Source organism: Ascidiella aspersa, chromosome 2 (genome assembly GCF_963924565.1).
Source record: "Ascidiella aspersa chromosome 2, kaAscAspe10.2, whole genome shotgun sequence".
Classification (NCBI taxonomy): Eukaryota; Metazoa; Chordata; class Ascidiacea; order Phlebobranchia; family Ascidiidae; genus Ascidiella; species Ascidiella aspersa.
In genome coordinates, this window is record NC_139448.1 from 22,844,562 (window position 1) to 22,869,638 (window position 25,077).

At 33.1% G+C, this 25,077-nt stretch overlaps 1 protein-coding gene across 5 annotated transcripts in view; it reads right to left on the reverse strand.

The window, feature by feature from the left end:
* Nucleotides 1-289: 289 nt before the first annotated feature.
* LOC146164348 (erythroid differentiation-related factor 1-like) overlaps nucleotides 290-25,077 on the reverse strand; it is a 47,079-nt gene continuing 22,291 nt past the window's right edge. The window contains exons 8-25 of one of the 5 annotated variants that reach the window (XM_083383202.1): nucleotides 23,488-23,649; nucleotides 21,854-21,950; nucleotides 21,623-21,784; nucleotides 19,444-19,600; nucleotides 18,876-18,944; nucleotides 17,003-17,158; nucleotides 16,274-16,438; nucleotides 12,824-12,904; nucleotides 11,423-11,602; nucleotides 10,684-10,983; nucleotides 10,533-10,618; nucleotides 10,301-10,429; nucleotides 4,243-4,416; nucleotides 3,719-3,859; nucleotides 3,483-3,636; nucleotides 3,324-3,418; nucleotides 2,216-2,421; nucleotides 290-598 (exon numbers count right to left, since the gene is read on the reverse strand). In XM_083383202.1, coding sequence (XP_083239328.1) covers nucleotides 406-598; nucleotides 2,216-2,421; nucleotides 3,324-3,418; nucleotides 3,483-3,636; nucleotides 3,719-3,859; nucleotides 4,243-4,416; nucleotides 10,301-10,429; nucleotides 10,533-10,618; nucleotides 10,684-10,983; nucleotides 11,423-11,602; nucleotides 12,824-12,904; nucleotides 16,274-16,438; nucleotides 17,003-17,158; nucleotides 18,876-18,944; nucleotides 19,444-19,600; nucleotides 21,623-21,784; nucleotides 21,854-21,950; nucleotides 23,488-23,649 — 2,707 coding nt within the window. In that variant the 3' untranslated portion in view covers nucleotides 290-405. Of the gene's footprint in view, nucleotides 599-2,215; nucleotides 2,422-3,323; nucleotides 3,430-3,482; nucleotides 3,637-3,718; nucleotides 3,860-4,242; nucleotides 4,417-10,300; nucleotides 10,430-10,532; nucleotides 10,619-10,683; nucleotides 10,984-11,422; nucleotides 11,603-12,823; nucleotides 12,905-16,273; nucleotides 16,439-17,002; nucleotides 17,159-18,875; nucleotides 18,945-19,443; nucleotides 19,601-21,622; nucleotides 21,785-21,853; nucleotides 21,951-23,487; nucleotides 23,650-25,077 lie in introns of those variants that run through there. The other 4 variants (XM_083383203.1, XM_083383204.1, XM_083383206.1 and 1 more) reach the window with 4 other exon arrangements.

The window sequence follows — 25,077 nt, forward strand, 5'->3', positions numbered from 1 at the left end:
TCTTTAATTCGATATTCGATTAAAATTTAAATTATTTTCCGCATAAAGTAAGGTACCGGTATAAAGATTTTTGTAAAATATGAGGCGTTTAATTTCTGGAGGATTGGCTTATTGCACACCGGTTTGCGTTATGCATTTAAACGGGAGTGACTAATGTGTCCCTTAACAACCAAAAATGGCTAACGAATTTGGACCGCCTCTTGTTGTTTTAGTTCAATTTAAATATCTTATTAAATCTCAAACACATACAGTAGGATCAGAGTTGGACATTGACGAAGGCTTGCGTGTATCTTACATTTATTTTGTGATATATATTTGGCGTTGAAAATGACAAACATGTTGCGTCAACAAAAGGCAAACACTTCACATGATGAAAAAACGCAGTGAAAAACAAACAAAAATAATTTAACACAGAAATCTAATATCATTTATTATTTTTATAAGCGTTTCAACTCTGGTTAAAATTGTGTTTAGTGTATTTTTATTAATTATTGTTTTAATTTCAGTTTCAAAACTTCCAGAAAACTGTATGCTTCGTAGAGTTGAGCTGTATGCCGCCTTCAGATCTTCATAGCGGTTTGTATTCAGTCTTGGGGATCTGGCAAAAACAAACTTTCATACGAATCTCAACAAAATTATTTGTTATGTACGTTTTTATTCAGTTTAAAAAACAAACTGATGATGTCTATTTAGACGGCAAAATAGCCTATATATTTCTGTAAAATTTTGTGGAATGATTTTATGTTTTATACTTGGTTTTATAAACAGTCTAAATGTCATCTGATTCGACATTTTATTGTCTGCGAGAGATTTTTTACATTCGAAAGTTATTCAGTTTATATCTGCGCCTATTTATATTTGAAAACTATTTCCTTTAGATCAATAATGATTTTGAAGTTAGAAAGAAGTCTATACGAGTCGCTGTCAATGGTTTTGATTAAATTCTAGAATAATTTATTTTGGCCCTATGCACATGGCGGAAAGTATCATGCAATTCAAGGGTATTCATGTGAGCCTGCACAGTGGCCCGCGATCTTTTGTTTGAAGTCATGCCCATTCGCGACAGGGTGGAATCTCACAAAGCACGCTATAACGTGACGTAAAACTCCCCAAAACAATAAACCTGTTTTGCCCCGGCTAACTATGACCTGTAAAAGGGTGTAAAGTAGAGATAAAAGTTCTAACCAACTATCTGAAATATTCTGTCAACTCTGCGCGAGCGTTGTCAAATGTTACATAACGTTTCCAAGTTAAACGTCATCGCCGAACAGAGAACATTAGACAAAGATTTCCTTATTGGATTAACAGATAACATTAGTGTATTTTTCATGAATAAAAGCTTAAACAATCAAACTACTATGTCTTGATTATAAGTTAGACCTCGTCAACAAAACATAAACGCTCTGTTTGGTGTATTTGGCTTTGTTCAACCTTCTAGTAGTAAATGTGCATCCATGCATCAATAAAAAAATCCATAGAAATGGGCAAACCGTTTTTGTGAAATTAAAACCAAACAAATGCATTTTTTCGCCTTTGGGGGAGAATTTTGTAGCGTTTCTTCTAAAAAGAATTGATTTAAATTGTGAATTAGTGCACGAGTTCAACCACAGTAGGTTTCTAAAGGAATTTTGTCTTATAGCCGATGATTTAAAAATATAATTGCGATAATGGCGCTACGGCTATCTACACGTTCTATAAATTTCATATGGAGTTAGTGTTTTTGCGTTTTGTAGATAACGGACAACATGTTGCCTACATTGTAAAACAGCAAAGGAGCTGGTCGTCCCTATGATGCTTGCCACTGATTATGTCTGCATTTAATCGCCTAGCGCGACATTCAAAACAAGTACACAATCCCAGTGCTAAATTCCCTGCTTTACCATTAAAAGGGAAGTGTACTGTAGGTTACTGTGAGCAGCCTAAATTTATAATTATAAATAGGAAAAACGCGAGCGCACGCGGTTCAATTCTAATCAAAGACCTCAAGCTTTGGCCTCTTAATCGCTATTACATATGTTGTACTTTCCTTGTGTAAGTTCGCTGGAACCACGTGTCATGATAACAAACAACTTGTGGTTGCAAAGGATGCGTTGAGCTGTTTTGTCGAGTACAATGGGAGTACTTACATCAACTTTTCAAGTCGAGTACTTATTGTACACTAAGCATATCGTACTCAATCTATTTACATTTAACAAAAATTTAATTTTATACTTACCGCTTTTTACCGGTTTGCTTGCTTTGACCAAATGACACACACTTGATAAGTTGATGTAACAAAGATTTTATGATTTTTGCCAGAATCCCAGTCAAATTTAGCCAATCAACAACAACTTCATCGTTTAAAGTTCTATTTGCGTGTAGGAACGAATAATGTTTAAACTGTCGTAAATCAATGGAAAAGAATTCTTGCGAAGCTAAAATCTGAAACAATTTTATTTTTTTAGTAAAAGGGTATAGTTGAGTCAGCAGGGCTTTGACACACGGACATCGCCTCCTCACCCAATTGTATATTTTGCCTATTTTAACAACGACTTTATTATATTTAAATTTTCTATTTGAGAAACATTTTTATTTTTCTCGCTAAAAAGGCATTTTTGCCAACTTACGCGAAAAAAGCGATACTCTGCAGACTGCTAATGATTTTCGTCCTTTGTATATAGAAACAATATCCAATATAAAACGGCTACTATTTTGTAGCTTTATTAAACTAAATAAATATTAAAATTTATCTCGTTCTCCCGGCCGTAATTTTCTCGACTTTTCTATGACCAGATAGCAAAACCGGCTACAAAATTCCAAAACGCAATTTTGACTAAATTAATCCAATTAAAGCACACTTTTCGTGCTTTACGCGAATCAGGAACATTTTGGTAATTTTACTGTTGTTTAATAAGTAAAGGGTTGTGTGGAATTTTGCGATTCGTGCGAACTTGTGGTTTTTGGGACAAAACAAATTGCAGAAAATATAAACCAGTAACAGCACAATTTGGTAAACATGTCAAACATTTTTGAAAGATGCTGTCAAACAAATTCAGTCCAAAGTGTGTTTGACACAAGTCAGGTGTTGCCTGTTGCACAAAAGCATTTGAAATGTGAGGTTTTTGCGTGATTACGCATTTAAAGAACTTTATCGCTTTAATGTAGCTTTTTTTAGCATACAGTTATAGAACAGAGGAATTAGTAGACAGGTCATTTATACTTTGGCACGGTTGTGCGAAAGCTTGTCAAAAATCAATACAATTTGTCTTTGTATGGTGCCACCTGATTCCGCTATATAGAAATAGACAAATACGGTCATTTACAAAGAGTTATTGAACACTTACTGACAAAGGCAATCGTATTCTTTGTAATGGATGGATAGCGTCTTTTATTAATGCCAATCCTTCAAAAAGTGACTTTGTTTTGTTTCCTGTGAAAACTTAAGAAAAGCTACAATTTGTTACATGAGATACAAAAATGGAAATATATTTTAAGATAATTACATGTAATGTTTTGTTCGACTAATGCCAATCTTTCAAGTTGGGTTCTGAGTAGTTCACTCGGGTGTTCACCCTCTAATTGTTTATACATTGTACATGCTTTCGAATAATGCGAATCCGCAAGTGCTCTATAATGCCGCTTTTTAGTTGAATCGATCTGTAATCAAAATTAATATTATACTTGTACTCTGTTAATCATTTTACCAATAATAAAATCTACCAATAATAAAAAAACCTACTGAATCTCGAAACGAACTATGATGAAGAGAAGCAAGAGAAGAATGAATTTTTGCACAACGATAAACAGCCAACGGCCTTTTACCGCTGTTTTTCCATAAGGTTAAACAAATTTTGAGAGATTTTGTCATTAGGTCGGAAATCTGAAAAATGAACGTAAAGGGTAAATAAACTCAGTTTGGAACAACCTAACTGATATAATGCGCTATTTGAACTGTGTTTTGCCTATAATGTCACACGGTTAACAGTTTTATTGGGCGTTGAAAAAAACTTTGTTCGCACAGAAAGTCGAAGGTCCACAGTGCACTGCTGACAAAGGCCGTGTTTAAATTTGCTGTGAAGCGAGTACCATCAATAAATTATTGGTAAGAGTTGTATATTAAACACTTTATGGTAATAAAAACTTTATTAAGTAATTAGTTACAATGGGATCAAAATATGTTCGCCATTATTGTATTATGGCAGTCCAGCAGTATCATAACGGTAGAGGTTTCTGGCGTTTACTAAAAAATTATCTTTACACTACCTGTCTCTCTGTTTCCTCGCGACTTTTGCTACTTGTGACACACTCTTGCAACCTATTCGCCATGGTCAGGTAAGCACCACTTAACTCCCATCGCACATTGGTATACACTAACGAGTTGTTGCAATGGCTTGCTGTAGCAATTTTGTGCCCGTGTTTTTGTGCAGTCATAAGGGCCTGTTGAAAAAGGATTACATTCAAACACAACTAAATAATATTGTAATACGGATAATCAAATTAGGATGTAACGAAAGTACGAGACAGAATAAGCCGTACAGGAGAAGGCTGATCGTTAAATTTTTTATTTGAAATACCTGCGTCATAATGTCATCATCCGTTTTATATAGGGCAAAAAAACGAAAACATGACTTTCGGTACTTATGATTGGTTTCGTAATAATACAATAACATATGGAAATAGTCTTGTTTGAAAACAATAACGCGAATTTTAAGGTAACTGCATCTGGGCGAAGGTGTAGTGTCATGATAAACAATATAATTAGTTGCAAACTGTGGTGTTAGTTATTTTGCATACCGTAATAGAAATACAATGCTGGTAAGTTGTATATTGTATACGAACAGGATGCAGCGGGCAACGGTTGTGTCGTTAAGCGAGGGTCTCCGTGTGTCCAAACTTTACCTCCGGCAATATTTCTTAGCCTTGCCTTGCTTGCACTACAAACCTGTTTAAGCTAAAAATATTATCATGACTATGCTGTAATTGCTGCTGGTCATTACTACTTAAGAAGGGCGAGATCACAGTATATACCGAGTGGGTTTCATGACCTAATATAATTGTCAACCTTTAAAACTCCAGAAAAGTGTATCCAAATAGCTGGTAAAGCTATTACCACTTAAAGGAGGCTCTACTTCCATAACTATGCTGTTGCTGCCAGGCATGGTAACTAAGTATATGCTCGTCTTGCAAGTTGTTGTTGTATGTTCAGCACAGGGGTGCAACCGTTTAGCAATCGACGGTCGCATTAAGAGAATTTATCTTTCTTACGGCCACCAATAGGAATGTAGGAATGTCCGTTTGGAACCGATGCCAAGTGATAGAATTGGTACACGATTGTAGGTTTGTATAGCTGCCGATCCGATTCCAATTGGCGACGACTTATATACTTCAATCTCAAGAAGCTTGAATATCTCAAACAAACTTATGTTCGATTGCGCCTGAAGTAAGCAACGCTTTGGTTTGGTCTAAAAATCGTAAATTTTTTTAGGAGACTTGACGCATTGGCCACATGAAAGATAAACACTATTGACTTGACAACTGAATAACCGTACCCAAGCGTAAAAATCATACATTGCGTTTATATTGTTTGGAAAGTTGAATTGATGTCACTCACAAAACAATGGGCTTAATGCAAACACGTTATAGATTTGCATAAACAGTGGCAAAAGTTTCATTCTGTAGCAAGGTGGTCCAAGGTTGGCAGCATGGGGAACCACAATATTTCTTCATTTTCTTGAATATTCTTTGCGGGCAACATAGTCACAACATAGTATCATACAGTATCTTTGAAATGTCCTAAGATACGGTACCAAGCCTCGTTGAAACGACATATACTTCCAGAAACCTCGTTGAAACGACATATACTTCCAGAAAGCAAATGTACAAATAAAATCGATTGCAGATAAAACAAGGTGCGCGCGTAGCGCGAAAAAATGCGTTTTGTTTAATTTGTTCGAAACAAATTTTCGGGCGTTTTATTGCATCTGTTGGACTTTACAGCTCGCAAAAATTATTTCCGAATCTTGATAATTTCGCAATAAAATTTAATAAGTTGTTTTAAATAGTGTTTTTTCGAAAAGTTTGTCACACACACGCGTAAGGTATTTCGAAAAAAACGAGAGTTTTTCTGGCTAAATCCCCCCAAAATTGAATACAAACAATTCCCAATCCACAGGCTCATCAGATTTGTCCATTTTAAAACTTGTTCATAAGCTGTCTTGCTATCCAAATAATACCTCGCCTATTAATAGTATTTACTTTTAAGCCAATTGAAAACCAGCAACTCAAAGCTGTCTAGCCCATAACATAAAAATCTGCTGATTATAAGGAGGACTAAAAGAACCGCATAAAAAGGAAAAAAAGTAACCACATATTATCTTCTATATTCGTCGGGTTTCGTTGGTTGGTCGCAAAAAAACAACAGGAGCAGAAAAAAGATATTTGTCACAGGCCATATCGACCAGCTTCGCTCGCTCCAAAAGAATATAAAGAAAAAGGTTCATTTCAGGCAAATCATGAAGAGCAAATTTTTGTATATGAGTGGCGTGCTTAGCCAAGTGTAGTGCGCAATAGCCAAGTATTTTTGCGATATATTTCAAAAGCACAACAGGAAATTGCTCTTTTACATATTAACACTGTTTCAAAAAGAAACAGCAAGTTTCAAAGTCATAACATAAAGAGTCGATCCATTTGACACAATACTAAACACTGCTTCATAAGTTTCAAAGTCATAACATAAAGAGTCGATCCATTTGACACAATACCAAACACTGCTTCATATGTTAAACCGCTTTTTAACTAAGTGGAAAGCTCAAAGATTTCGCCAATCGCACACGATTTTCACAAGACTGTTAGCTTAAAAAAAAAAAACGTTTAATTATATATGTTGCGAAACTTGATGAAATTGTTTTATGAAAGCGAAAATTTTAATTCCATTTTTACGGTGACGCAGCTATAATTTTATCACGCAGTCGACCAAATGGCACTTCCACTCGGGCCGTACATTTATAGCGATTAATTTAAAGAGGCCTTAGCTTGGTGGCTTTTTAAACCGTTCCTGCTCGCGTCTTCGCATGGTTTATTGCACTAAACAAAACTGTTGTTTTATTATTTTTCCGAGCTCCCAATAAATTCATGCTAACCGTCTTTAGCCGTATCGATAGACCTACAAAATTGTTGTAATGTCACTGGCCAAAAGTCTTCGTATTGTTGCCAATGAATGTTTGATACGTGGCTGTACACGGCATTCTGTGCTGTGCTTTTATAACAGGTTTCTTATAAGTTGGATCAAAATTGATTTTTTTCCTTCAATAAGATATCCAACTTTAGTATTAAACCTTTTTTCATAATCGTTAAACGAGTTTCCTGTTGGGTCTTAAAACACTTAAAAGCTTTTATTTGCTAATCCAAAGGACTATTGTTTGTCCAACGGCTTGGCCTTGTCATTCGTTTGCTAGTTTTATCGTAATTAGAAGATGCAAAATTAGGACGTTTAGCCTGTCAAATAGTAAAAAATTGTACACGGTTTTCTACAATTTTTACAACAGTTTGTTAGCCGTCTAAGTGTTCGATGTTAAGTTATGTAGAGGTAAACTAAAATGTTGCTTTTTTGCAAAGAAACACTTAGGGTGAAAGCAAACATTAAGCCTTTTTACACACTGTTTTGCATTATTATTTAATCCTAGGTTGACATCTTCGCGGACAAAAATTTGTGAGTGTGTTATTTATGGGCCACACACAGAATATGCTACATCAGTGTCACGAACAAGCAAAATTTTGTTGAACAGTTTACCTTCAAAATTTAAAAAAGCCAAACCACATAAAAACACATTTGCTGTTCTTTGATCACCTATTCTCAATTTAAGTACTATATATGACCAAAATAGCCAAAAAATGATATCGGCCTGGGTTTGAATTACCCTGGGCTATATATAGTAAGGTTTTCGCAAACTTACACGGGTTTGAAACAACATAATATGTAATAGTAATTTGGAGCACACAGGTTGATGGATTGTTTTATGCTGCTTAACCATGCACAAATTCAGTTAGATTTGGCAAATTTACGTGCTTATTGCAGCGTTAGTTAATTTAGTTCGCCGGAACAATGCCAATAGCCCAAGACATTTTTGTATTATACTAAGTTTAAAATGGTAACTATACCCAGACTGCCAGACAAAAAAGTCTCTCTGAAAGTTGGAAAACTTGTAATCATTGAACTCTGTTGACATTAAACTGTAGAAACACGACACCCTAAAGATAACACAGAGAAACACGACTAACGACATTAAATTTAAGGTCGCTTTAAAATATTTTTAGAAAATGCTTCTGGTTTTATTGGCTCTAGTTTGGGAGATATTTGAAGCATAAAAAATTTGTATATCGTTATCCAAACGATTTTTTGTACATATATATTTTTTTGCCAAATCTCTATTTAAGTAAAATTTGACCTAATTCAAAGGTGGGACAGTTAGACAGTAACATGAATAGTTACAGTAGTGATGATGGTAGATTCAGAAAGAAATTTTAGAACAAGGAATATTCATTTACTTTTTATGGGTCACGAGTTCGCTTTTTAGGTATCTCTTACAATAAATAGCAAAGTTTGTCCGCCGGTCGGCATATGTAAGCCTGTCGGCCGGGGTAAAATAGAATTAAAGTCATATGCCCCCAGAAAGAAAAAAAGTTGTCTCTTTCTATGAGAGAAAGTCGGATTAATGAGCGCGCAACTCAAGCGAACGTCGTCGCAAATCAGACACGGGTAAGCAATTTTTGTTTTTAAACTTTTTTTTCTTATGACTCAGTTAGGTGCCGGAATTACGGGTTTGCTTGAATACCACACAAGTCGAAATACATCTACACGACACGGGTCGTATGCTAATCATACTTTGATTCAGCATCAGGAAACGTATACGGATATCGTACAACAAACCCTTCCAAGAAAAATTTGATAGTGATTTTGGCCAAAGCCTAATGGCTTCTTACAGTGTGTTTAACCACGAAAAAGTTAGGCAGAGTTCGTTGGCTTTTGCGTGACCGTAACCAAACGAAGTTGTCGCGTTAAGACTCGTTACGTGTGTCGTCCTGTAGTGCAACAAGGGCGATATACGTTGGAAGCCGTATGCGTTACCGACTCTTTAATAAACCTAGCCAAAAATAACATAAAATGTGATGAAGGGCCCACAGCAAAATAGATTGTTTCTTTTTGTTTAAACACGTAAATTTGAATTTCGCGAATTATCGCGCTTTAATTTACACAGCCGGTACAACTACATTAGTCCTTCATCAGTTAGAACTGGTATACACTCTATTTAACCTAGGAAAGGCCGGGTTTTTTATCTAGTATTTCGCTGTTCAACGTTAGAGTTTTTGATCCCTCGCCGGAAAACAATTCCAAGGGTGACAAATCACACAACCCCACAATATATATTCACAGCTATACAATACAGCAAGAGGAAAACTTAAGACAAAATTGATCAACCAAAACATATCAGGTTTGCAGCTCTTGTGTAGTTTTACTGAGAGGAAACATACAACCTGCCTTCCCAATTCTAGCTCGAGGTGCACCTATTTTATGTGGCCGTCATCCAATAAGTAGCCTTTTTAACCATCCTATTAAATATATTATTTCTAATGAAAACATTGGCATTTTAGACTTTGTATTACCGTCACACTGCTATTAAGTTTGGTTTACTGTTTCGTTATACCTTGCACTTATTTCTTTGTGGTGAAATAAATTATGCCATTGTTACATTAAAGCTAAAAAAACTGTAATATCTCAGCTTGCGGTATTGGCATTTATTGTAGTTTATGCAGATTTGTTGTGTGCTATAAGTTAGGTTCTAACATATGGTGACTCATGGAACTTATTTTGTGAGACTTATAAATAGTGCAGTTTTAAGAGATTATTACTAAATTTATTATAAAACCAACATGGCCTACGTTAACGTTAACAGCATTAGAAGCTCTTTCAATTTAGTTGCCCAGTATGAAAATGGATAACATCATTATAACGTTAAGACGCGCAGTTTTTGCAGTGACAGTGTTTGAAAGTTCTTGGCACCTTTTCCGTGATAAATATAAAAAATTGTTGCAATTAGTTTGAGGTTTAAGCCTTTTTCACCTAAATTTCCTGGTCTAGTCATGCCTTGTGTGACTGGTATTAAGTCAAACACTTATTAAATGGTAGCTTCACAAAGAACAAGTATAATAAAACGACTTATTTAACAAATAATAGTATTTTTACTGTAATTCTTTAGCAGATGGGTTGAGAGACACTTATATACCACAACACAAACAACAAGTGCAAAAAATCATTAACCCATACTTTGTTGTAGTGATCAATTGCATTTTCGTAAAGTTGATGTTCATTGTCAGTAAATACATTGTTGTTTTCCTGTGCTACAGATTGTGCACTCACTCTCATTAATTTTCCAATATTAGAAAGAACCAATGCCTAAAATACTTTTGGTTATCACTACGCTTTTCCAATCAATAATTTCACAAGTTAACAAATTTGTGAACAACATAAGATTTATACAAGAATTAATGTACTTCACCTCATTAGTTATGTCTGAAACAGCAACAAAGAGAGTTTGTGCGTGTTTCAAATTTGCATAGCAAGATTTCCACAAGGACTTGAAGTCTACATAAAAACAGTTAAATGAACCACAAATTTACATAATAGGTACCGCCAACTATTACACTAACCATTGCTTTTATGTGTAATGACCTCAATGGCTTTCGATAAAGCAAAAGCACCTTGTTCATTGCAAATATGACCTAACTTTCTTGTAACAGAAATTTGCAGCCCTTTATAAAGTGAATCATTTAGGTCATTTTGCAATCCGGAACTCTTGTCTTTAGTTTTTAACTGAGATTTTTTGCTTACATTACTTTGGAGCAATTGGTTTACAGCTTGTAAAGCCATTTCATAACACTCTTTGGATATTTTAAGTGTTTCTTCACTGCAATCACTTGCTTTGCACAAATTGCTATACTTCGTTGTTGCTGCAAAGAAAGTATTTCGTGACAAATATTATATAACACTATTTAAAATAGGTAACTTAAACATTGGATAAATACAGCTAAACAATGAAACTGGATGAAAACAAGAAACGTTAACTGGCATCCTAGTTTCACTTGACAAAAATTATTTTCTTGACATAAATCATTAGAAACACACATCAAAGAAGGTGTTTATCAAAAATAGTTAAGATGACTAATGCTTTAAATTCTGTTTGAAGGGCTAGACGTAAATTTTGTGGTTAGTTACGGGCACAATTTGTTATTTCTTTAATTAAGCCAAAGTTGTAATTTTTTTAGCAAATTGATTTATCATCACTCCATATTTAGCTTCGGTATTCAGATTTTGTCAGGACTCAAAATGGCTACAGGAGGAAGTGCCTAATTTAGTATTTAAAATTGCTAGTTTAGAAAACATTTTTACCAGCAGGATTTAAAGGTTTTCCCAGAAGTTGCATCAATTCAATGTCATCATCAGAAAATACAAATAAACTTGTACAAGGAAGAGAATGTAGCTGCGATAGTTGAAGATCTCCACAAATAACAAGTAACTTAGGAAATAATATTTCAAACTTTATTGGCAACATATTTTCCATAAATCTATCTGAAATCAAATTCAAAATTTATTTGGTGTACATTTTGTATACAGTAAAATGATCACATTTATTGTTGGGTCTCAACTCTGGATGCATGAAGCCACAGAATGATGTGTTGCGTTGCAATTTAAAAAATGCAAAGAAAACAAAGGTTTCTAAACATTACATAAATATCCCTCCATAATACATGGCATCTACAGATTAGGGACTATCCCGCAATTTGGGTTTTTCAATATTTTGCACTATGAATAACATATTATTGTCTTAACGTTATAGCATGAAATCATTATTACAGAATAATTCTACTAACGGAAAATATTTTTATATAACTAAACTTATTTATTTTAATTCCACTGATCAAAACTATTTTTTTGTTACTAAATCTTTCCTAAATTATTTTTTAACTTTAGCAATTGACTCCAGTTAAGACATTACTTTCAATAAATAGAAAAACATGATTCTCAGAAATATAAATTTCAGGGTAGATTTAGAAGCAAAGAGAAGTGAACAAAACTGTTAGCTTCAGATTCAAATCGTTGGTCGCTGGCCTGAAAAACTATTAATAATAAATGTTTTTCAAGTGCTTAAATTGAAGCACTAGGTGTGGAATCTTGCAACTGGTGTTAAAGGGCCACACAACAAAATATAGCAGTCAAATTTAATCATTTTAAAGTGTATCAAAAACCTGAAAAACCAATCAAAAGTTGAATAGACAGAAACAGGACTTAATTGAATGGCAATAGTAGCTTTTTCAACAAACTTCTGTGTATGATTTTTACGAGGTCTTAAATATATTAACAAGTGTTGTTTTATTGAACATGAAGATTTAAAATGGATTAATGTTAACATGATTCAGGCTGAATCTTTTGTAGAAACAACTTTTAAATGTAATGTTTTGAAACAAAAGACGAAAATAAAGTGAATATAAATCGGAAATTGCACTAAAAAATTGCATATTTTAAGTTAAAATGAAAAACTATGAGTAAATTAAGTAAAATGAGTGAAATGAGTCAGTTTTGGACAAAATTTTATTCTTCTTTTATGTTTAAATTGTAGATTTTGAATGTAATTTCAGATTGAACTTGCTTTCTATCATGCTATCGCTAAACCAGCAAGACAAAATATACATAATATAAAGAGTATTAGTTTGAACAAAAACATTGTGTGGTTCAAATTCTACAACATTATTAAAACCGGTAGATGTTATGCATTACAAAATAAAAACAAACCTATCACAGTTGACTCCTCCGTTTTAAATATATTGTTGACTTCAAAATCGATCTTTGTTGCTAGCATTACATCCAAACACTCTAAAATAACAAACATGCATAATAAATACTTCAATCATAACTTAAAAATTCATCTAAATCAATGGTTCCTAACCGGGGGGCGCCAGCTCTACTATAATATTTAACTTTTTGTAGTGATTTTAATAGTTTTGTTCCGTGTTCATTTTGTTTCTATGATGTCCTATGCTTTACATGTAAATTACACAGGTCTAGTTAAGTAACTGAAGAAATAGTTTAAATGTGGTTATGCAATTTGCGAGCTTTGCTACTAATTTATAATAATTTCTTGGTTTTTGGACTATAATTGCTTGTTTTTATGACTGTTTTGGGCCAAGTTTAATCAGAACAATATGATGTAGTTGCATATTGTGCACATGTGATCTGAGTTGTGCAATTGGGTTGGACACCACTCCTACAACAAACTCTGTTTTTAACTTTAACATAACTGCAAAAAAGTTCTCTTTTCTAGTTACAAAATTGCTGAGTAAACAGAATGAATGGCAAAAACCTAATACAGGCAGAGCAAATTTTGAAATAGGAAATGTGAAAATTGCAAATGTCCACCAAAAAAGCCACATCAAACACTTTTGCCAGGGATATTTTAAACCAAAATTTCAATGATATTTTAAACTGACAATTTAAGCTTATAAAGCTGACTAAAGTTTTTTTTTGATAAACAATTAAAAAAAATTACCGGCCACATTTGTCAATCCTTACAGTATTCCGGGCATGATTGTCAGTCCTTAGTTATCTGTCCCTTTATGAAAATAGTTTAGTGAACCCTTGGGGTCAGGGCATAATCAGTTGAAAGTAACAGGAGTCAGACTCCAACCAAAAAATGTATGTGTTCAACCCAATTACGTAACACAGGGTGGATATACAGCAATTTACAATAGGGGTACTATATAATTCATTCATCATAACATGTGGAGGAAATATTTCCACCATCTATTTTAGCTTTACAATTTACAGTTTGACGCCTTCTCAGTTTTAAAATTTGGTACTGGGTACATGCATATCCAACTTGAGTGTTAACCGTGTTATGGTAGCTTTATGAGGTTTTACTTAAGTCCCAAATTCAACAAAGGGTTAACTCTACCGGCCAGCGGCATATTTATTTAAAGACAATAAAATACTATTGAAATATGTTCAGATCCAACACCAAACAATTTTTTTTTTCTTTAAACCGATTGACAATCTATTAAAGCTCACTAGAATTTCCGTTGCATAGTAGTTTATATTGCCCACCTTTAACTATAATCAAGTTAATAAAGTGAGACACAATATTTGATGTCCAAATCCTAATACAATTACTATTGCTCTTTAAAGACATGTAAAAGGTTAGCCTGTCGTGTGCAATGTTTTATTTTGTTTTTCTCAGAATCATTTACAACCGTTTTTTATTAAATCCTGCTGCGACTTATTAAACTTATTTTTTGAAAAATGTTGTTAAAAGACCGAAGTCACGTCCTTCTAGTGCAGTGGTTCTTAACCAGGGTTTGATTGAACCCTTGGGGTTCGACGAAGATGTTTCGAGGGTTCGGCGAGGACGTCCTGTGTAGCATAAATGCTGTTATTTCAAACTAAATTCGAATCTCTTTTATGCGCCAAGGTGTCATGGTTTGTATGTGTATTAACAACAGAATCTGGCCCTCCAACAAAACACATAATGCCGACGATAAAAGTTCAAAAATTCATTAATAAAAGCTTGAGAAGCGCACCGCTCCGAACAAAAATCAGTCAGTGTCATGGTACGTTATAAATTAAAAGTTTGCCCAATTTAACCTCTATAAATGCAAGTTTATAAATTGATTTTGCCCAGTTTCAGCTGCTAGAAGAGAGGAAACGAATACTGTGCCAAAATTTGGGGTTCGCCAACGCTGGCAAATTAACATAGGGGTTCGACAGGTTGCCAAAGGTTAAGAACCACTGTTCTAGTGGCTGATGCTTAACAATCTCGATATGGTCAGATTTACTATTCTTAGTATAATTTAGTGAATGAGTATAATTTAGTGAATGCAAGGTGAAGCCGCACACAGCTAAAAGAAATAAAATACTGATTTCTCAGCATGCATTCTTTTAAGGCAGACTTGGGCAACATATGGCTGGCAGGTCAGGCCCGGCAAGCGATTTACTGCGGCCCGGGCCTTATTTTTCTTAAAATACATAATCTTAGTGAAAACAAGGGGGAGTTTCTACATGTTTGGTTGTTCACTCTTTACGGGGGCGGATCTAGTCTTGACCTCACCAAACTCTATTTTTAGCCTGTTTTAGATACTAAAATGGTCATTGTTTTTGCGCTTCTCTTCTGTCTTTCTAGTTAGTTTCATGCGACTTTTTGGCTTCGTTAGAGAAAAAAAGCATCTCTGCACTGTAACTTTTTCTCTTACGAAAATTTAACAAACTTAGCTTAATATCTAAATATTTTTTGGGCTTTGGTCGAATGTATTCAGTCTTTAAAAATGATTAAAATAAGTCCGTTTTCTAAACTGATTCATTTTGTCAACCCAATTTATTTAATTCCAGGTTGTGTTTTTCTATTGATTTGTACCGTCTTTGCAATATGGCCATTGTACCGCAAGTAACATATCGGAAAACTTAGGCCTCAAAGGCAAAAAAACATGCAAGTTTTTGGTGTGCAAAATATTTACAGATTTTAACCTTAATTTTAAGTGAACGTGCCCCATAACTTGACAAACGCCAATATATCAAGCAATGTACATTTTTTATCTGTTCTCAATATGTGACATTCCCCTCTTTATCTAATTTAAAGTTTGCATTTTAAGATATATAGCCTGTAGATGCAATTTTTCCTTTTTTTAAAAATTCGACTTTAATTGCCCATCTGCGCACAACTCTCTAATGTAAATAGAAGTTCATTAGCTTATTTGTTTCATAGGGTCAGAGTATGACAGCATATTGTGTGTATTTGAGATCCTATTTTGACCCGGCACGCCACAACATTTCAAGTTTCTCATGCCGCCCGCGGTTAAAAATAATTGCCTTTGAGGTGTACCATATCTTGTTAGCCTTCAACAAGTCTTCCTTTCGCCTACATTTGCCCTCACTATAGAAAAATTTGCAAATATCAAACCAGGGCATCCCATTGTTGATTTAACAACAAAATTTTCAGATTAGGGGATACAAAAATATTAGTCGTTTTTCACTAATCATATTTGCCACACAGTTTTCAAGGTGCAAACCATGGGAAACAGTTCAACAATCGTGGATTTTTGAAATATTTATAACCTGAACAACCCTAACACTGGTACATTGAAATTAATCATTCATAAAAAAGTGAATATAAAAAGCAACAACTGTAAAAAGTTTGTTTTTGAAAGTAATGATAAATAAATGTTTAACCTTATTTTATTGACTATTAAAAATTACCATAGCAATGAAGAGCAAGTCTGACATATTTTATAGTAGATGAAAAATCTGAATCTAGAAACAATTTTGTTTTGGAAAAGTATGCCATCAGCAGTGTCTTGGTTAGGTGCAGTTGCTTTGTCCATAGGTAGGCTTCCAAATCTCTTGAAATATTTTTTCTTATGCCTTCAAAAGAGAAAGAGCAAACAAACATATGATTAACCAAACTAATTTACTGACAACAAAACTGTATTGTATAGTTAAGGTTAAAATGTTCGACTGATAACAAATTACAAATGGTTGTTTACCTTAACTCATGCAAATTATGTACCACTACCAAAAGTGGAGTAATTGTTGTAAATTGCACATTATTTATCTTGAAAATCATGTTATATCATAATACATTGCTATGTCTTTTCATTTTGCTGATATTAGAAAAATATTTTGTCCCCGTAGCAACCCTTATTTATTTTGCTGTTGTTATTATTAACAATGTTTGTTTTCTAAATTTTAGTTTTATATTTTTTTTGGTAATGAGAACATCTAATTAATTGGATTACTGTAACAAAGAAAGTCTTAGAAAAACTGTTAAAAGGGCAAGTTTGACAGAAACACGTAAGCATGATGTCTATTAACAGTAAGCTATTTTAAAGCACATACTTTATTTTAACGGAAGATTTTTATAATTTTTTAAAGAGGAATATAGTTTTCAGGTGGCTTACAAAAAAACAAAAATTTATTAATTCCTACCTGTTAACTGCTTTAAAACCTTAAGTCCCTTTAAAGCATAAAGTAAAACTTGTCTGTAAAACCTTTTGTGCGTAGGTTGTTCAGGTTCACTTCTTTCAAAAGCTAGATCACTGCTTTTAGAAGTGGTTACAGGTGGATCCAGGCGACACTTGCTGACTGTAATATACAAATACAGTTTTAGCATATTTAAAGTGTAAGGTTTTTCAAGCATTTCCAAATATAATCATTAAAAAGAAGCGCTTTTAAGCAATTCTAATTTATTTATTCAATGTTTCGGCTATGTATGCAGGATGCCTTCATCAGGAAATGCAACAACACATACACAGTTAAACAACAACAAAAAGAGATAAAAATGAAACAACCTACAAAAAAGCCAAAAAACACCTGTTTGTATGAAGCTGAAAATAAAACGGCAGTTTTCACATCAAAAATTGGCTTGTTTATTTTTATGAATTGGCTCTGTTTATTTGGTTTACTGCCTTATAGTGCACAGTTTACCGAAAGCTGAGGAAATGAAATGCTTTTCAAAGCTAAACTTGTACAGTACAACATAAAGAGCTTGCATCAGTGTTCAGCTAAGCAAATTATTTGTTTAAAATTTTGGAAATATCATACTTTTTTACACGGATGTAAATAAACCGTTAAAGTATTTTTGGCATTTTTTTGTGGGTTAGTGTTATTCATATTAGTTAGATTAAATAATCTATCATTGCTCCAAACAGTTTTAAAAACAATGGATCAAGCTAGTAGGTTGAAAAATAACTTTTATAGGCAACAAAAAATATGTTTCCTCCCTGAACTTTTTTTTCTAATTTTAGGCTATAAATGCTTAAACACTGTTATGTGTTATGCAGTGGAGAATTATTGGTTGACACACTTTGGGCATCTGCGCATAAAATAAAAACAGAATTTTTAATGGAAAAAGGTCTGAAACCTTTTAAAAATGTTCTAAAAGTTTAACAACCTTGGTCAATGGACAATGATTTATTAAATATTATGCCATGTTAATGATGATTGCTTTGTTATTTAAGATGTGGTGCAAAATAGGATATATTTTGCATTAACATATTAAACAAAGAATATATTTTCTTGAAGTAAGGTACAATTAACACAACATTGTTTAGTAAAGCACAATGCAGAAGTTTATCACTTGGTAAGATGTATTGAAAGATTAGGTCCTTATTATTGGTGAATACCCTCCACACTTGGTGAAACAAGGTTTATGGTAAAGGAACATGATACACTATCTCTTGAAAGGCTTTTTACAAAACCTAGGTTAATAAGTAAATGGAAGGTTAAAAAACTAAATGGAAAAAGTTAACATTTTTCAGTTTGTGAACAATGCCTTTCAAAGACTTAAAGGATGAGTTGCTGTACATCCTGTGTGATTGATGATGAATGATAAGTGTTTCATTTTTTTTATCTTATCTGTTTCATTTTTTATCTGCAGCATCTTTCAATATGAAAAAATGGGTATGAAAAATTAGCTTTGACTACTGGCATTGGCCAGTAAGGTAACTGACACTGCTTAAAATGTTCGGTAAAGTGATATTCTGAGCTTACATCTTGCCTAAAACTCACATAGGTCTGGATGTCACACCTGCCTGACAACATTAAAAAAAAGTCATAAGAATAAAAAAAATTCTGTCATACTGTAATACAGACCAAATCTGTGTATCTTTTGTTTAGCTGTCACTACTGCTGTACCCTAGCTTTGATCCGGAATACCCGGTTGAAGAGAACTGAAATAGACGCATTTCAACTAATTATTAACATACTTCTAGAGATTCAAACCCAAAGAAAGTAGCATATTAAAATTTATATACATCTCAATATTTTTGCACTACAGACAAATCAAATACTATAAGCTTACCAGTTGAAACAATTGGTGGTTCTTTTGCAGCAAATTCAACTGCAACAGAATGTTCTTGATCATAAAAATCTGTAATAAACATGTGGTCAATAATTTAAAAAAGGCAGAAATGTTAGTTTAATTGCCTAATAAAAGTTAAAAGGTTTTTTAATAGTAAAATTATAAAGTAATTTTTTTAAAAAGTGGTGGGTTAAAGTATAAATGGGCTTGCTTACAACAGGACCACAGATTGGAGTCTCAACAGATTTCGACTTAGGACTTGAATAAGACTCAGTATAATAACTAGAGTCCGTAGGCCGACAGGCGCACAACATAATTTGAAATTGGTAAGGTAGTCAACTGTTGCATGAAATATTTTCAAATTGGCCAGAGTTGGACTCAGGATTTGTAAGTCTTACTTAACCGACTTCGTAACCCTGCCTAAAACACTCTTGTGTTATAAAAAATGCATATTAAAAAAAACTTGGTAAAAAGCAGCATTTCCTATTTGATTTTTTATCTTGACACATATTAAACGACTCTAAATTTCATAAAAAACATTTGCTATGAAACAGACAAATAAGGTTACCTCTATAGATCTGCATGCTAGATAAGTGCAAGGTTGAGAGAAGACATAAAACTCCTATTAGCATTACTGGAGCTGCTTCAACTCTTGTCTCCAACAATTCAACACAATTATTTAGTAGCTTTAATATAGTTTCTTGTGAATAGGTCCAACCATTTTCCTTAAAAATGTGAACAAACTGATCAACATAAAAAACACATGGAAATTTTTTTTAAATAGAAAAAGCTTAATAATTTTAAACGGGTGTTTCAAGTTGCCACACACTTTTTAAAATCATTCAAGGACTCTTAAAAGTTTTTTTTGGTTTTTACAGACCTAACATTATATCATAATAGGTGTTTTGAACACGAGAGGCAATTTAAATCTGTACCTAAAATAAATTTGAATGATTCAAAGACTATAGGAAATATATGTTTTTTTTAAAGACATTAAAGAATACTTTCTTGCAACCATGGGTCTGTACACTAAACAGGCAGAAGGAAACAGTCATAACAAGCAATACTTTATAAAAATATATATTAATCTTCACTTTTTGAACACTTTTTAACATGCATAGCTATTTGGCCTTGTTGAGTTGACGTGCATTATAAAAATTTTTGTTTTTATGCACAGCACAAACATGAAAAGATTTCGACATTTTTTCACTTTTTACTTTCAGTTCTGAATACAAGAAATAAATTGGACTTAAATTGCGACCTTGTCCTTTAGAAGTAATGACCAACAATAACGGCATACATAATATGATACACTGAGGAATCCACCCAGGACTTTTGTTGAGGGGTTAAATATTTTGAGAGAAAGCATTATAAAATTTATGTCATAAAACAAGTAAACTTACAAAATTTTATTTGTCAAACTTGTGTAAAAATGTGCAAATAAAATGAAGTAAAAATTTTCTTCAGGATTCAGGGCTCGTGCATGGCAAAAGAGATATTAACCAGACATGGATGTTTGGCAAACTAGTTGGGAGCCATTCACTACAAAAATAGTTTGGCAAGCATGGCCTAAGTTTCCTCCTGGATCCGTCACTGCTTAAGCCATGTGGTGAAAAGTTTTGTGAAATAACTCCATTGTTATTATATGTGTCGTGAAACTGAGTTGAAGACAAATCGTAATAATAGACCACAAATACAACATGCGAAAAAATTTTATAAAGCCTTTATTGAATTAATAACGCACAAAACCTATCCTTGTTAATTGCCGCATTGGTACAAATATTAGGCTTTCCTCAGTATTTACGGGACTCTTAGGCAGTCCTAGGCTTTACGAAATGCCAAAGCGCACAGAGAAGTAAAAAGGGATCAATTTGGACATATAATGCCAATGTAATAAGTTGGCATGCAGTGTGGAAAGTAGTAAATCAAGCTACATTCAGTTCGTTTTGATTAAATGAAACAAAATGGAGAAGAGGTGTGAAAAATCAATAAGAGTATGCAAACCCTACTTAATTAGGGTCAGTACCATTTTTTGCACATTAACGGTGACAAAAGTATAACATTTTACATGCCAGTAATGAAGAAATGTTGCTAGAAAAAAAGGCTTAATTTGGACTTAAAATGCCAACATGATAAGTTAGCATTCGATGTGGGAAAATAGCATGATAAGTTAGCATTCGATGTGGGAAAATAGGAAATCCATCCACATTCAGTACGTTTTGACTTGATGTGTGACATCTGTTGAACTTAATTTCTATTGTTAGGAAGGAGAATATGTGATTGACATGAGATACGCTATTTCTGTTTGGAAAACCTCATGTAAAACACTTTCTTTTGTCTTAGTGTATTACCTATATGCAATTACTTCACAATCTACACTTGTTGAAGCTGATTTACTTTTAATTAAAAAAAGTAAAACTTTTGGTATACAAACTGCAACTGGGAGGTAATAATACGGTATGAGAAGTATGAAGCTTACAATTTTTATAATATTAATCTTTTGTTTCAACTTTGTCTATAATTTTCAAAAACTCTTTTGTATCATGACAAGCGACCCAAAATAATTTGGGGCAACCCAACTTTGAGTTGCGCCCCATACATTGGGAAACACCGCCCTGGCACACCTGTTGGTAGTACTTGAAAAAGTGCCTGTAAGAAGTTTTACATGTAAAATCCTAAGAAAACAACCATAGTTTACACAACAATTAAATCTACATACTGTAAATTGAACTAAAAAATAAACATACCTGTTGCAGCATGTTAAGTGCCATTTTATACATCAGGGAAGCAACTGGAATGGTAAAAGGATTGTATCTATTGTGGCATTCATTGTCACAAACTATTTTGTCATGATCACATAACGTTGTTGTGGTGAGATCATATAATTTAACAACATCCTCATTACTTCCCTTAAACGAAACGTTTTAAAATAAATAGGAACAACAATGTCAGATAAATAGTAAATTACAAGTAAATACCTTAAAAAGCCAGTAAGTATGTCCTTCTTTGGTGCAATTGGACTTTAAGAATGACAAAACATTTTGTGCAATGTCTTTGATCACTTGAGGATTAAACCTGGATTTTAGATAAAAATAAAACATCCATAATACACACATAGTTTTACAACAATCAAAATGTTATATCAGTCAATCTCTAGGTGATATTAAATTAAATCAAAAAATTGCCCAATCAATTATACACTTGCCAACCTGCTTTTATACTTCAGTGTATTTTTTTGTGTTTGCGTAAGCGTGTATCATAAGCGCTTTAAATGGGATTGCACCTGCATTGGCGAGAGAATGGTGGCTTAAGGATCAGCATGAAACGGGAAAAAAATTGGTGCAAAAAATTATATGTTTTAAAAAAAAATAATTTCTTAAATATTTATATTCAATCTGATATATTTTTTAAAAACATGTATATGTAGGAACATTCCACACTACAGATGGCGAAAATAAATTTTGTTGTGCAATACTGAAAACATTATGGAAGTGTGAAGTACGATGCTTAGTTGAAAACAGGCAGAGTTAGGCATATAGACTGTTTTTTGTTTTCGAAAGTAGTAAAATTCAATCACAGAATTGTTGTGTGCTTGTAGTTTTACCTTGCCTGGCAGTGCTTTTCACCAGAAGGCTGGCAAGATTCTAGTACAAACTCAACGCTACAGATGCAAAATAAATATGAAGGTTCCATCATAGCAGAGTACTTTAGAAAAGTTGGGAATTTAGGTCAGACACTATCAAAACATCTTAAAAGATATACATATATATATTTCGCCAGCAAAGGAATTGTGAATATATTTGAATAAACCAACGCAACAGTACAGGTATTAGTCAGATACATTAAAAGATGAATAAAACAAAGTAATATAAAACAAATAAAACATAAAAAATATAAAAATGTAGTAACATCCAACATGTAGAACCCCCGTCTAAAATTACAAACACAGGTCAAGAGACGCGGCAACCCACCAACCGTACAAAAAAATAAAGCGAAAAGAAAAAAATGGAGTAGAGGCGTAAGAAATCTATAGGAATATGCAAATGGAAAATGTTGCCAGAAATGGGATATTTTCTAGTTATATTAACCAGTGTTGTGTTATAAAAATAAAACAGAACAATTAAAACTATAACTTCTCTAATATATAACAAAAACGCAACACATAACAAGCGAATTATTTTATGTGCAAGATTAAGACAAATAACCCAATTTTATACAAAAACTGCTCACTAAAAACACCTTATTATAACCTAGGTTAATCGTACAAAAGACTTCAGTCAAGCCGAGTCAAGTCATTTAAAAAACGTGATTTGAGTGCACCTTAGTCAAGTAATTGAATGAAGTCATTACAACAACGATATTTACCAAAAAAGACAATACCTGCAAAACCAAATTATATTGTAGTAGTACCATTTAATGCTATCTTAGGAAGTCTGTTATTTATTATCATCAACATATAAAATTATGACAGCTACCCTGCAATACCCAATTATATTGTTGTTACAACAAACATTTCACAATCTACATCAAAAGGTGAATGTATTACCATTATTTGGGACAAATATTTATTAACTTCACCCACCCATATTTAACAATTCTTTGCAACACTTACTTTGAATTGCTCATCTTTGGAATATCCTCAGTTTTAATTACTTCATAATTTTGCACAATACCATTTACATGGAAGCACATCACCAATTCTGGCACATTGCATATCAAATTATCCAACCAATAATCCAAACCAGTCAAGATATTGATTGGTTTCTTGAAATCACTGTTAAACACAATTCTTATTTACATTTTAAGCATAAACCTAATTATACACCAAAAGTTGAACTCATTAAGTTTTTTAATAAGATTTGTACAATGCAGGTCAATTTAGCTAATTTTTAAGAAATTATTCACATCAGTTTTTTACTAATCTAAAAAATATACAAAAAACAGACTTACACATTAAAAAAAAAATTATTGCTGTAACAAAATATGACTGCATCAACATAAAAATCATAAATGAACAAAAAACATTGACATATTGTAAGGAATTATTAGGCTATAAATGCAGGCAAATAATTCCACAATAAACACCCTGTCTTCGCAGAACAGGTGTTAAAATTTGCCTTACTGTAATGTTGACAATTTTCTGTTTTTTACTGATATCTCTAAAAAACAATATAGAAAAGTTCTTTTAACAATGATTTTTGTATTTAAGTAGTTAATTTCCAGATGTAAAAACAGCATCTAAGCTGAGTATATATGTTGTAAGTTCTCGTACTATAGCAGAAAAAATCAAAATGAATAAATGTTCGGTAATGCCAGATTTTAATCAGTAATGCTGTTAGATATCTTTATCGAATTAGAGTAACCAACGACAACCAATGAATCACTTCAGATATCATTAAATTGGACATAAGCTCTTAGATTTAGCAAGTAGACCTATACCACAGAATGCCCCAATGCATGTTTCACTTCCTCCTCATGAAAGTCTTGAATTGTCTCTGATTGAAGATTGAATGGGGTTAATAAGAACAAAACTAAAGTTCATAACCAATTCTTACCAGACAGATTTAAACAGCCTTATAGTAAAGGGGTGTTTTTAAAAAAAAAGTCATAACTGCTTGTATTACGATAAAAATCGCTGACACTGAACTACAAGGCTACATTTAAAGCAGGCACTATAAATGTTTCGCCACTCGCGTATGTACAATTAGGCGCAAACATGAGCAGTGAAACATCAAATTATATTGGTTCCAATTACCCGAAATAAACAGCAGTATTGGATATGAATACGAATCTAAGGATCAATATTCTGCTTTGAACATCCCTAGTGGCAACCCTGGAGATATTACAATACTCAATGAGCAGTGCATGAGAAGAATTAGTATAAAATATGAAGGTCAATCAATATAAAATTAAGGCATGTGACAGAAGTCTATTACATAGAGATGTTCATGAATAACTGTAATAAAGTATGTGATAAAAGTAAAAAGTGTGTACCCATGTTATTGTAACAGTAAAAGCCTCTAGAGCAGTGGTTCTCAACCGAGGGGGCGCCAATTAATTTTCAGGGGGCGCAAGCTCTACTCAAATATGACATTTTTTATAATGGTTTTATTGGCATTATTTTGTGTTTGTTGTTAATTTTGCTTTCATGCTGTCCTGTGGTTTAGATCAGTGGTCTCCAACCTTTTCAATAAGCGACCCC